This window comes from Cuculus canorus, chromosome 5, assembly GCF_017976375.1.
Source record: "Cuculus canorus isolate bCucCan1 chromosome 5, bCucCan1.pri, whole genome shotgun sequence".
NCBI classification, from domain to species: domain Eukaryota; kingdom Metazoa; phylum Chordata; class Aves; order Cuculiformes; family Cuculidae; genus Cuculus; species Cuculus canorus.
Window position 1 is genome coordinate 24290928 of NC_071405.1, and position 14349 is coordinate 24305276.

The 14349-nt window shown below is 43.6% G+C and overlaps 1 protein-coding gene across 2 annotated transcripts in view; it reads left to right on the forward strand.

The window, feature by feature from the left end:
- The window catches only part of RIN3 (Ras and Rab interactor 3), a 71966-nt gene that overhangs the window by 18950 nt on the left and 38667 nt on the right, over nt 1-14349 (forward strand). The window contains exons 2-3 of one of the 2 annotated variants that reach the window (XM_009561601.2): nt 970-1156; nt 4792-4906. In XM_009561601.2, coding sequence (XP_009559896.2) covers nt 970-1156; nt 4792-4906 — 302 coding nt within the window. The remainder of the gene's footprint in view (nt 1-969; nt 1157-4791; nt 4907-14349) is intronic. The other variant, XM_054067235.1, reaches the window with a different exon arrangement.

Sequence of the window (14349 nt, forward strand, 5' to 3'; positions counted from 1 at the left end):
ATTGCAGGGCTGCATCCTAAATTATTCTCCTGCTACATATCAGCCTCTGGGAATCAGCAAAGATGTCTCTCTTGTAGTGGATAACTTTCTGCTGAATGCATCCTAAACCCTCCTCCTACTCCTGTTTTCCGTGAGTGACCACAGAGGTGGAAGATTTCCTTCTTCCCATGAGCAGCCACCAGTGAGCTCCTGGGTGCAAAGGTGGAAAGTGGACACTTCTGCAACCACCAGCACCAGGGCACACTTGTCAGTAGAGATGGGGAGCGCTCGGTGTTGTTTTTAAGCAGTGAGATGTCTTAGGCTGCCTTTTTGCAGACTATCTGAGCTGGATGCAGAAGGTGTCTGCCAAAAAGCAAAAGAGAGTGACAGTGCCTCTGACTCCTGCTGGCAGGCTTCCTCCCAGAGGCTCCGACAGCGGGGTGAGCTACCACATTGGTGCCTATCCCGGCTCCTACGTGATAAGAAAAGTGCCAAAGGTGGCATCGCCACAGGGTTAGCTGCAGGCTGCCCGGCCCCTGCACACCTCAGACAGACGCTGCTGCTCAGTATGTGCACTTTCCCACCTACTGGCAAGGTCTGTGGCCTCTTTCCTTTGCCTCATTGCCCCCTTCGAAGCCATGAACCATTGGTCTGATGCTTCAGCTGGAGGATTGAGTTCAGGGCAGAGGCATGCTCTGTCCTCTGCAGTGCTGGCTGCTTCCCTTACCTCTGTCTCTGGGACCTGTGCTTAAGCAGCGTAGGTAGGTGAGCTGAAACCACAGACCCTTTAGCATGAGGACCTAGTCCTTAGGATAGCACGTATCTGTGGAGGCCTGTGCAAGGCATCCGTGGTCTGATGTCTCTTGAGTACCTCTCCTGCTGTGTAAGTGCCTTTGTGTGTGCCTGTCTGTTTGTATTTATGGTCTTCACCCCTCATCAAGTTTTCCTTTTGCATTTATGCTTACAAGAAACTCCCTTGCTGTGTTTCAGCCCCATCAGAGATACCAGCGAAGAGAGAAAAGAGACATATCTCTGTCAGGCCACTGCCCTGCAAAACTGCCTCCCACTTCCAGGGATCAGCATACTTGATAAACTTATCAAGACATGTCCCATCTGGCTTCAGCTGAACATGAATCAGGAAAGGGCTGGGGCGATACTTGGCAAAGAAACAGCAGGGGTAAGTCCAAAGTGGTTATGGTTCAGACAGCCACATTTCCTGTCCTTTGTGGAGCTGGGTAGTAGAGCAGTGCTTTTTTTCACATGGAAGCAAAAATATTTAGCAGACTACACTGTTTCCATTACCTTTTGATGTTTTTGCCACTCTCAACAGCGCAAGACAGATATAATGGCTTTGGGAAAGCAAGAAATCTCGTCTCTCATTACTTTATGATGTAGCTTCATGAAGATGCCTTCCCAGTCACCACCATGCCCATCAGTATGTTAACTATTCTAATTTGGAGCAATAACAAAAAAAGATCTCTGAAGAAAATGCCCTTAAATTCTGGGAGCTGCTGAGAGTAGTTTTTATTGCAGTAACCAGTATCTGGTACCCAGAAGCTGAGTATCAGAAAACAGCAGACTCGTGCAAAACTCAGAGCTTGCTAAAGGAAAATAGCTCTGTTGAAAAGGGAGGTCCCCACTCCTGGGGTCTTAGAGATGAGGTATGGCAGGGAATAGGTGTCCTGGTCAGGTCTGTGAAGGACAGGTGCAAAGGGCCTGAGCAGATGTCAGAGCACAGGGGGAATTCACTCACTCCTGCTCGGGGGGGAGAGTTGGACTTGTCCCTTGGCTGAGTCGGTCTATCCCAGGGCTAAAACCTGGTGCAACCAAGTGACAGCCTCCAGTAGGACTCACTTGAGCAACCTGGACTGTGCAGCATGCCTCACCCTGAATCAGACATTGGACAAACTATTCTCTTTGTTTTTCTGCACTGGCTGTAAAGGGAGACCAGAGTGAGCATCTCTGATGGAGCCGTGTACAACCCCGAGCCTCCTCAGTCATCAGCCATTCCCCACAGGCAGGACCATCTTCAGGCACTGTCTCTTGCAACTTAGAGGATAAATCTTGCCTCTGTTCCTCCTGCTCACACCATCCTCAGCCACTGTCTCTTGCTGCAGCTCAAAGCAGGCAGGAGGAAGATCTGACACATCAGAGGTGTCCCATGGCAAGGCCACACTCTCTCTTGCCAACTCTGAGCCCACCTGACGTCAAATCAGCCACATGCCTTTCCCACCACCAGTGAAAATGAAAGAGACTAAAGAAACTGGTTTGTATACCAGTCCTGACACAGGCAGTAGGGTTAGATACAGCTCAGAAAACCTACCTCCGTGTCATCCAAACAACCATGGTCCAATTTTAGGCTTTGCAGCCATGGCAACCAGTCGTGTCGATCAGGAAAACAGAAGTGACTCATTTCCAGGTTTCATTTCTCTTGTTGCTTAAATTTAATTTCAGATGAAGCACTTGACCATTGCAATGTGAGATAGGGGCATCTGAGATCGAAGGTCGCAGTAATCTCTTGAGGTGGGTTAGAGGGATTGTGCTGTCACATGAGTGATAGGACCTGGAGAAGGGAGAGCCTCTGTGGATTTTTCCTACATGCAGATACTTTCTGTGATGTAGATGATGGGGGCTACCTTGCATTAGAAATATGCCTGTTTAAGGCATGCACCTTTTTGCCATGTGTTTATTTGGATTTTCTCTGCACTGCTGGTGGAGCTAAGCCTGTGGGACTCAACTTCTTATGAACGGCAGAGCCCAAGATGAGAGCACTGTGTGAGGCTGTAAAGCTGCCCTAAAGCTCTATGTGGGTGCTCCAAAGTGACAGGAGATTCCCCTATGACTGGGGCTTACGCAGAGAAGGGTCCTGGCTTCTAGACAAGCTTTTAAAAATTCCTCTGTCCAAGAAATCAATGTTTCCCTGACAAATTTCCACTATGCTATAATTGATTAATCATTTTATCAGCTCACACTTCTTTTTTTATGATATTACTATCCAGATTCCAGCATTAGACCATTTTTTTAGTTCAGTTTTATAAAAATGCCTTGAGTCTCTGCTGCCAAAGCCTACTATCAAAGAACAGATAAAGATGAAGATTACTTTGTCTATCTACAGCTTCAAGGTACAAGCTAAAAATGCCCTTGACAATGAGCTTTAATTAGAAACACACACAGAAACTCACACAACACAAAGAATGAGATATCTTTCTTTTTTCTGTTTCTTTTCCTTTTTCTTACTTTTTTCTTTTTATTTGTCTTCTTTTTTTCTTCTTTGTTTCTTTTGCTTTCCATGTTCTTCTTTCTTTCTTCTTTCTTCTTTTTTTTTTTTAATTTTACTGATCCCTTTGGTGAGAGGCAATGGCTACAGTGGTTTCACTGATTTGAATTAAAGACTCAGGGGCCTCTTATTAATGTATATGGATACCTGATGCGAGGGAATGCAGAAGACAGAGTGATACCATTCAGTGGTATCCAGTGAAAGCATGAGGTGCAGTGGGCATAAATTGAAACATGGGAAATTCTGTTCAAACGCTAAAGAAAGCTTACTTTATTCTGAGGATTAAAGATTGGAACAGTTTGCCCAAGAGGCTGGAGAACCTCCATACTTGGAGGTAATAAAAACCCAGCAGGACACAATCCTGAGTGACTCGCTGTAGTTGGTCTGTCTTTGAGCATAGGTGATCTCCACAGGTTGCTTCTGATCACATCTGCTCTGACTCCGAGACCAGTCAATACTCTTGAAGTTAGTGCTACCATCCAGAGGGATCTTAGACAAGCTCTGGGCACAGGGCTAGAAGGAACCTTCTGAAATTCAATAAAGGCAAATTCAAAGCACTCTGCCCTGGGAAGGCAGAGCCCTAGCAGGGATCCAGGCTGGCACTGCCTGGCTGGGCAGCTCTGTAACTAGGGCCCTGAAGGGGCATCAGGCAGCCAGCTCAGCACAGACGTACTGAGGAGAGGCTGTAGGAGCAGGTTTTGCTCAACCAGGAGAAGAGACAGCTTTTTGGGGACTGCACAGCAGCCCCTTGCTACCTACTGGGAAGTCATAGAGAAGACAAAGCCAGGTTCTACTCAGCCTCGCATAATGGGAGGACAAGAGGTGACAGGCTTACATTGAATCCAGAGGACTTCAAACTGGGTACATGGAAACACTGTCTCCCTCTGAGGACAGTAAGAGAGGAGACAGGTTGTCTGGAGAGGTCATGCAGTCTCCATGCTTGGAAGTTCTCCAGACTTGTCTGGACAAAGCCCTGAGCAACTTGGTCTGGCCTCATGGTTTTGCCTACAGGGTTGGACAAGAGCCCTCCTGGGGTCTCTGCCAGCCTGAATGATCTCCTATGAAAAAACTCTGCCATGAGACACTGTGGCTACCAGAGCTTTTGGTGTTATGTTGCACTCATGTACACTTCAGTTCTTTCCAACTCGACATACAAGTAACTCCCTTGCTTTAGATCCAGACTGAGACATTCTAGGGTGAATTGTCTGTGATTTAAGGCCCTTATGTGAGGAGCATCACTTGGCAGATTGTGAGTGGAACTTTATACTCTTTGGCTAGTGACATAGTTTACCTTAGTTTTAAGTGGGACATCAGTGATGCATAGAAACTTTGCTGGTTCCTTCGCCGGTCTGAATTTCATACAGATGAAATGTCCCTTTATTCATTAGTAAAGTTCAACCAAGTGGAATAAAGCTAAAATAAGATCATTTTAAGGTAGATTGTACCCATCAAAAACTTCATTGCCAATGACCTAAAATAAAGTTCAGAAGCGCACATGATGTAACCAAGCTCTTGATTCCTTTCTCCTTTTTCAGATATTCTTGGTTAGGAAAGATAATAGCATGAACAACATGGTCCTTGCAGTTCGCCTGCCAGTGCAGAATGAGGCTCCCAGTGTGCTGGAGTACAACATTAAAGAAGAAAAATCAAGTAAGTTCTTTACATTTTTTGATCTTGTTCTAATTATTGTACTGAATTCTCTTGTGGTCACCGCTTTTTATCCAATCTCACTTGCAATGAGCAGATTCCTCTTGTGACTGGTAGCAGATCTTGCTTTTACGGTGTAGTTCAGTTAATATTTCCTGCAGCTGCTTTATCTCAGCTTCCCTGTGGTTCTGCACCTTGTGTTATCATTTACAGATTCACAACCGGAACATAAAGCTCCTCTAGATGAGTAGGCCAGCGCTTTGATTAAGCAAGAGGAGCTATCTTTCAATAGGTGGAAGTCCTGAGCAAAGCACAAGGCACTGACAGGCTAAGCCTTGTTAACTCATTGAATCTGTCTATTTCTGCCACTGAATTTGGGATCTTCCAGGCATCTGACACTTCTACATTCCCTTTTCACGCACCTTTTCACTCACCTGAACGACTGTTTATTCCTAAACTGTTTGATGGTTTTGAACACCTGGTTGTTTCTGAGATGCAGCTGGGTCTTGAGGCAGGTGGTATCCGTGCTATTCCCAATCAGACAGCCAAGCCTGCTGTCACCGAGCAAAAATGAACCAAGATTACGGTCAGCCATACCTGATGCAACCCTTGATGTAAATGGATGTGTAAGACATATGATTTACACTTTCCAATAAATATTTATAAACACGTGAATTTTAGGGTAACATGAAACATGAACATGTATTTGAAAGAGTTCATCAAAATACTTCACACTACTTATTTATGTGAACACATCCAAATCCTCTGTCACTGAGCTCTACCCTGAAGTCATCTCCCTGGGGCGTATGTTTTCCTCTCTGCTAAAATGCTTGTGTTCCTGCTGATCAATGTTGTGGCTGATTTCTTTCCCCTTGACAGTTGTGTGAATGATTTTTTTTCCTTCTTATATGTTTCTTTGCATACCTCTTCTTCATAGAGAGACTTCAAATTGCAAGGAGCAAGGAAATCTCTGAATCTGCTGTGATCTCAAGCACAGACCGCAGGCTGTCACGGTGTTGCTCCTGCACAGAACACAGCTGCCTGCCTGGCTGCTGCATACCCCACAGGGAAGATTTCTCTCATCTGTGCACAGCTTGAAACATGCAGTTCTGGAGATGCTGCACACATTTAGTGCTCCTGCATGAGAGCAGGAATAGCCGCAGCTTCAGGTGTCCAGATTAAGAATACAAGGGCAAGCATTAGCTGCAGGGCATGGAAACTTTTTCCTTTATTTAGTTATTTGAAGTTGACCTAGGGCTTAGGTTTTGCATGGTGGGGAATTGGATTTTGATAACTCAAGTTTTCCTTTGGATAAAAGTTCTAAAATCAAATCCTGCCACCCTAAAAATATCATTTATAGAAATATTACTTCTTGACTTCTGCCCTTTGCCATAAAATGTAATTTCTTTGAAGACAGGCAAAGGAAAATGTAGTACAAAAATTTCACGGTAGCTAGCCTAGCTAGAAATACATTTGTGCCATGTTTTTCAAACTTACTTGCTTCCTATTTCTAATTTATAACTAACTTAACATAAAGTATGTGTTCAGAGATACAGCTTTCTGGTAGGAACAAGAATTAAATCAGTTTCCATCACTTTCATACAACTTGCAAAGCGGAGGAGGGTAACTAAAAATTAGCTTTCATTCAAAAAGCAGGAGAACTACCATCACATGTGCAGCAGTTCCTGTGGCTGTGAGGCTGGTGCGTTCCTATGGTGGATATTCACATTATTTTTAGCACGTGTTCTGTCAGTACAGAGCTGTAGAAAGCCTCTTCAACCCACATGGTTTTGACAGGAACACACTGGGCTTGGAAACAGTCATGTTTTTGCTCCCTGTCTGATGCAGGGTAAGTAGCATAGTTTTTGAATTTAGAAGAAATCAAATTAATTCCCTCTAGTAAAGTCAAAGGACTATATCTGGCACAAGGGGAGGTGGTAAATCTGTGTCTTGGAGTAACCTAATACATTAGCTTTGATTTATTGTCTCTGTATTACTCTAACTGCTTTCTAAAGTTGGTTGTTTTTTTTTTAAGGAAATAAAATTATATGTTGTCCAAATGCTTTAAAAGAATTAAGATTAAAACCTGAGATTCCTTGCTAAGTATCCTGGTATGTCTGGATTGCCTTAGTTTAATGAAGTGCCCTTCACTCTTCTCTGGTACTCTGTGAGTGTCAGGGTAGGACACCTCAGAACCACCACAGTAATTGCAGACCAGAGACATTGTCAGGCTGTGGAATGTAAGTCCGTTGAAAGATTGGTGTTACAGTTCCTGAGAGTGTGTACAGCATGTCAGCTGCATAGCCTAAGGACCACTGCCAGGGTTTTTCAGGCATCTAGTTGTTAACTTCAGAAAATTCCACTTCAGTTCTTCTGTGCTTGCTAAAAGGAGCCTTCAGCTTGTCACTGAACATTGTAAACAGGGAGGTGAATCCTCCTGATAGCTACCTGCTCTTTGAGCCTGCATGAAGTGAACCAGAGCTGGTGCCCTTCCAGTGCCCTTCAAAAGGAACATCCGTATTTCTGCTGCCATTTAAGAACCCCCCTCCCCAGTTGTACTAGGAACAAGCAGCTTTGGTTTTGCTTGCCTGCTCCCTTCCTTTCTGTGCTGCCAGATAAGCAGATCTGTGTGACAGATCTGTGTAATCTGTCCTACAGAGAGCTGTTTGTCCCTTCCTGAGAGGTGACTCCTCCTAAAAGGTTTGAAGAAGTGGGAACAAGTTCTTGCTATTACCTTTGTTCAGCTCATTAGACACCACAGACTTGATGCATTCAGATGCAAACTGAAAGCTGAATTTGGCTTGACAGAGATAGATCAGATTTTACGGAGATCCTCCCTCCCGGTTAAAATTTAAGCTGCAACCCATCCCAGCTTACTATTTTGGAGCACCTTGCCAGGTGCTTCTTGTGATTCTCATGAGGACTCAATGCAATCTCAGCTTCATGAGCAACACAAAGAAGGATACGCTATCCTTAGAGGTGACGTGAGAGCTCTGTGCCATCTTTACAGTGATGTCCATCTTTTACTATTCCCATATACAGCTTTAAACAGCAAGTGCCGCTCAGCTCTTTGTAAAAAGCCATTCTCATCCCATCCTTTTCTACTCTTCAGATAGCACTGGAAGAGGTTTTCTCCGGTATCATAAAGATGGTACAGAGGTTGCTGCCCAGCCCCTGAGATCCATGTATAAAGGGCTGTTCAGTGAAGTGCAAAAAAAAGGAAGCTTCCTAGAATTACACTGCCGAATAATTGTGGATCATTGTTTTTCTCTTTCTTTTCCTCATATCAGATCTGCTTTGTTGATGTTTGATGAACTATTTAGGGAAGTATAATTTTCTAAGGGGAAGATGGAATGTAATTGTGATTTTTTTTAAAAATGGAAATCCCCAAGGAATCCCCAAGGTAAGAGGGTCTTTTTTCCATGGGGAATCATCACCAGTCCTGTGAAGTAGCCCTTTGAATCATAAAATAGGAGATCGAAGAGACTGCATTTTAATTTATTTTTTTTTCTAGTTCTTCATCTTTGATTATAATTCCTTCAGAGACAGGAAGAGTAAGGCCTGGTCACAGCAGCAGGTACAGTAGAGACCCGGTGGCAGATACCACAGGGTTCATCAGAAAGTTGAGATACCCAGTAATTTTCAAAGTCATCGATCTCTGTAGCTTTGCTTCTTGGCTTGAAGTATCCCTTACTTCTTACTCAGAAAAGTGGAAATCTCCCAGAGAGAAGGCTCGTTACAAGATTTCTTAGAGTGGCAGTGTTGGGACCTGCCTCTCAAGCTCTGCTAAAAATCTCAGCTACTTTGTGTGCTTCCAGTTCTGAGAGTTGTCCCTTTCTTCTGCTTCAAACCAAAATGTAACCCTAGCCCCACATACCTCAAGAACTGAGCACCATTTCCTCAGCTCACTCCTACCCTAGGCTCTCTCAGCAAACTGGTTATAACCTCAGGTCGCAATTCTCCTTCTCCTTTATGTGTATGCAGTCAGAAATCATTCCACTGATATCAGTGGCATTGCAGCATTATTAATAAGAAAATAATCAGTTGTTTAAAGTAAATGTGCATGTTTGAACTTATATATACCGAGGTCTTGAAAGAAACATCTGAGTACAATAGACCACTTGGTGTAGGTAGCGACAGAAGCTTTTACTTTCATAGGGAATTATGAAGACGCATGCCATGGGGCTAAAGTCCTTTAACAGACGAATGCTCTGGCACCATATCCTGAGTGTAATGCTTCCTTTTTTTTTCTCGGAAGTCTTGTGAATTATAGCTAAAAATAATTTTATTTCATGAAACATTTGAGTTGACCACGTATTTCTCAGCAGCCTCACACAAGTGCTTTGGTGCAGTATATAGTAATTGTTTTCCAGACTCTTCTGTACCAAAAGAGAGCATGTTATTCCTTTCCAAATATGAAAAATGATGCTAAACAGGAGAAATATCTGCAATTGCACAGAATAAAGAACATATCATTCATATTATTAGGAATGTTTATAGAAATAATTATGGAATTGTTTTTCCAAGTCAGTACTGAACTCCTTTAGGGTTCATGTCCTAAAAGGTTTAAGGCTGGCCTGATCCTGCCACAGATGCCCACTCTTGTAATCATGCTCCTGCCTCCCCCTGGGGCTGGCTTTCTCACTTGGAGGTATCTTTTCTTAAGGCTGTTCACATGAGCCTACGCTGTGGAGTTGCTGTCCTTGTTCCTTTTTAAACCATACTCACATGGGGCAATCTGCCGTCATCTCTTCCAACGTGCAGGGCCAAGGCTGAGTTGAGACCCCAAAATCAATGAGTGCACAGCTGAGGGAGGGGTTTGTAGTGAAGCCTTCCCTGTAGTGTGGTTATTTCACCTATTATGGGAAAATTCTTAAATTTATATTAAAACTTCACATGCTTTGAAACCACCTGGTTTCAATGGAGACAAACACTGAAAAAGCTGAGGCATAACAGATGTCTTGAAACAACCTTACCACAATCACATAGGAAATACAAAATAAATTATCTCCAAGTAATACAAAAAATATCCAGATCACAATTAATACTGCCTTTGAAAGGTCAGATATTGGACACAGTAGATTATACTCAGTTTCTCTTTGATGGAGAGCAGCTGCACTTTAGGTTATATGGTAGCCACAATACACTTTGGCAGAAAAGATACAATTACTGCAATTGAAAGCATTTTAAGAGTAATCTCTGAGTATTGCTGCAAAGTTGCATGTCTGGTAGCAAAAAGGATGTTGATAAAGAAAGCCAGTGTCCCGCCCTAGTCACCTTATTTGGCCTTTCTTGAAGTGAGATCAAGGTCAGGAAGTGCAGGCTGGAGCCTGATCTGAAATGCTTGAGGCAGACAGTAGGGATGTAGAAGGTCACAATTCAAGTGAAACACGTGGTAGCAATTTGCCTGCCTGCTTAATTCTCTAGCTGCTTCAACCGAAGCAAATCTGTTTGCCATGGAAGTTCATGAGGACACAACCACTTTGTACACCCACCACCCACTGAGCTCTCTTCTCTGGGACAGAAAGAAGTGTCAGTCATACCAGATCTAGAGGCAGCAGGAAGGCAGGCCTTCTTAGGGAGTCAGAACTGCAATCTAGATGAGCAAAGGTGTTCCTTTGCATACTGAATTTTAGGAATGCTGAAATCAATTGGAGAAAGGAAAAGATTATTTAAGGGCTAATATTTCACAATCCACTTTTTTCTTTAATAATTCCAAATAAGTGCAGCCTAATGCTGTAAAAGCAAGCTTAACTCTCAAAGCTAACTTTGTCTACCTTTACTAAGTAACTTCAGCCACTTCTACATTTCATTCCTCCTTCCCAAGCACTTATGGGAGAAAAAAAAAATTTTGTTATAGAATAATGCTATTTGCACAGGATTAAAATGAGCATGTGCAGTTGTTCTGACCGTCCCGTATTAGTAACAGATGGTAATTTAACAACAGTAATCAGGCAGCAGGATATTTACAGAGGGACATTAGAGTAACATGGGGATGGACTTTGTTCATCTTTGCAGGCTTAGCTCTAAAGAAAGCTACTGAAAGCCCTGGTGTTCACAGACCAGCCAGCCTGATGTGAGGGCTGTGAGGGTGCCTGGCATGACGGAAGAGCTCAGCTGCAAGGGATACAAATTCCTGCCTGTGTCCCTGCATGGGTCAGCAGGTCTGAGTGCTATGGCAGGGCACTCACCAAGTAAGCATGAGACAGGGATGAGGAGCAGATTGACTAGGAACAACTCAGTAGATGCCCTTTGTTGGCTCAGACGCCTTCACATACTGATAATGGACTTGCTTATTGCACTCTGCTGGCACTCTGGCTCCTATCCCCAGATAGGGTCCATTATGGCAGATTTCTGTTTCATTTTCTTAACATTTCTTTTCATATATGTTGCTGAGCCTGGATTAACAAGTTCAGGGACTGAAGTCCTCTTTGCTTACATGGCACAACGTGGTCAGGTGTTTTTTTCCCACATGAACTGTATTAAAGTATTGCACAAATGAGGTCAAGGGGAAAAAGAAATGGGAGGATAACTCAGTCACTGCAGCCTACTCACAATTAGTGAGCGGCCAGTTGTGCAGATGATTTTTCTGATATGAATATTTTTGTGGAAGTGTTTGCAGTTCTTGCAATAGCTTCCTCAGTTTTGCAAGTCTTTTTGCTAACAACCCGCCTGCTGGAATCAGGAAGTAGAGTGAAGATAGAGAGGTATTTTTTCCCACAGAAAGAGAAATAACCCTCATAATTTCAGTGAAAAGCCTAAGGATGTAACCTTAAAATTTCTTAAAAACTCAGAAAATATAAGAAAACAACCTATAGGAATACAACCTCCCATTTGTAAAATTCAGTTTAAATGCATTTTTTTTTGGACCTCTTCTGAACTGGAATGGATATGGGAAAAGTGGAAATCCATAGAACTGACTGAGGTCATAAACATGGGATCTTTCACTTTATAGCTAAAATGAATGAACTGAAGTATGTGCTGGTATTGATGACACTAGCTTCGAAGATGAAGCAATTTATTTGGGTAGCACTTGCAGATTTTCATGGGAGGTTTTCAAGACAGGGCTAGATGAAGCCTTGAGCAACTCAGTTTGACCTCATGAGCGACCCTGCTTTGAGCAGGGGTTTGGGCTAGATGACATCCTGGGGTCCCTGCTAGATTGATTGATCCCACGAGAGGGAACCCAGACTGTGAGACTGAGTCTGTGGCCAAGTTCAGATCAGATGGCAGTTCTAAAAAGAGATCACAGAATCATAGAATTGCTTGGTTGAAAAAGACCTTTGAGATCGTCAAGTCCAACTGTACCTGTCCACTACTAAATCATATCCCTAAGTACTTCATCTACCCATCTTTTAAATACCTCCAGGGATGGTGACTCAACCACCTCCCTGGGCAGCCTCTGCCACTATCTGAGAACCCTCTTGGTGAAGAAATTTTTCCTAATGTCTAACCTGAACCTCTCGTGGTGCAGCTTGAGGACATTTCCTCTCATCCTATCAACTATCACTTGGGAGAAGGGACCAACTGTAATGGTACCATAGTTCTTTTTCAAATGGTCACTTTAACCAAAACAGTTGACCTCCTTGAGTAGAAACCCTATAGCTTTCAACACCAGAAAGAATTCTTGGTACCGCAAACTAAGGCGTGAAAAGCAGGGTAGGACTATTTATAACTCTGATTTCCTCTGAATAGATGAGAGGCAAAACCTGATACTACGGAATGAAATTATCAAGGTGTTGGGGTTTTTTGATTTCCCATGCTACTTTTCAGCAATAAAGCAGATAAAGAGGAAACTGCCATGGCAACCACCTCATGAACCACCCTGGAGACTTGTGTACCAGCCATAACAGTCATTAAGATCTTCAGCTTCAAGTTTACTATAGAATGTTATTTTTCTTAATATGTATAGAAGGCAAACACATCAGAAGTCCCAGTAACTAGTAGTTAGGGTACTGCAGCCTTATGAAAAGAAGAAACATAGATTTAAATCTATGGTTTATGTGCTGTCCCTAGGACAAGCAGGAGCCAGGTTTTAGGTGAGTTCAGGCTGTAACTTTTCAGGTTGTCATGAGAAGCACTGTCACCACCCCTCACCTGCCAGCCATGTGTGTCCATGCTGTCATTCCCTTCTAGGTGTGAGCAGCTTGGATGTGGGGATGTGAAAGCAGGATGGTGTGGTGGGGCTGTTCTTCCTGAGTGGTGCTACCATGTACTGGGTTGTGTGAAATAAAGGCTGAACAGTGGTATGGGGTTGGGGAGAAGGCTGTTGATTTCGGGAAGAGTGGGTGGCAAACTGGAGACAGAGGTCTGGAAACAGAGTAGAGAGTGGCATCAGGTAGTCAAGGATGGGGCCACATCTGGTAGTGCTGTGTAACTGCATGAGCCTTCGAGATGCTCTGGGCAAAGCTGAAAGGAGGCTGCCCATGCAAGCAGAAACACAGCAGAGCTGTACTGCAGTGCAAGGAGCAGAGACTGCAGTCAGGGAACAAGCACTGTTGGGATGTGCAGGAGGTTAGTGAGAAACATCAGGGAAATTTCCCCATGGCAGCCAACCTGTTTGAGGCAGATTGTTGCTAGCACTGTGCCAAGGAACTGCCCCTTCTCTTCCCGCTGCATGATGCATTTGCCTACAGAGGACACTGGCCATAAGGATATGTGGATCAGGGAGCTCAGCTGAAAATTTTCCCAAGGAAGTCAGTGTCATTGCATCCATTTTATAGATTAAGAGTTGAGGCACAGGTTGCTGAGGGTCCTGGGCAGCCTCGCACCACTGGCCCTGAACAAGTGCAGCTCCCGGCCAGCACTGTATTCTCTGGGCTCCAGAGAGACCCTTTGCCTGCCAAGCACTTGGCTTTGTTTGGCACTAAGACACCAACACTGCTATTCAGACTTTTTTGGTATGCTTTCTGTATAACCTGACAGGCAACTCCACTGCTGTACTGTGCGGGAGGCCAATTTTTCCAATTTGCTTCAGAGGAATGTTTTCCTTTATTGTTCCATGATGAAGTGTGTGATTCAGGCAAAGTAGGAAACTGTCGTCAGCTCTGGGCCTTACTAGCCTGAAAAAAACAGAAATGTGCTGGAAAAAATAACAGTTTTTAAAGCCCTCGGGGGAGAGGATTCCTCTTCCTTTCTCTCACTAAAAATGGTTGATTTCCCTAATTCCATCTCAATTAAGCAAATCATACATTTCAGCACCACAACTTGTCCAAGACAACTTTTTTCAAGGATTAGACAGTCGATGAATAGTAGAAGTTTGTGTATTTTTAGCAGGGGAGACTGGAAAAGCTGAATAAGTACTCCACATTAAGCTTGAAATTTTAAGCAGTTTAGTTGCATGTAAGGAGGCCTTGAGCACGCAGGCTAGTCTCCTATTCTTCTGTACTAAATGACTCCTGTTCAGTGTGGTAGACATCTTGACATTAAGGAGAGTAGATTGACAG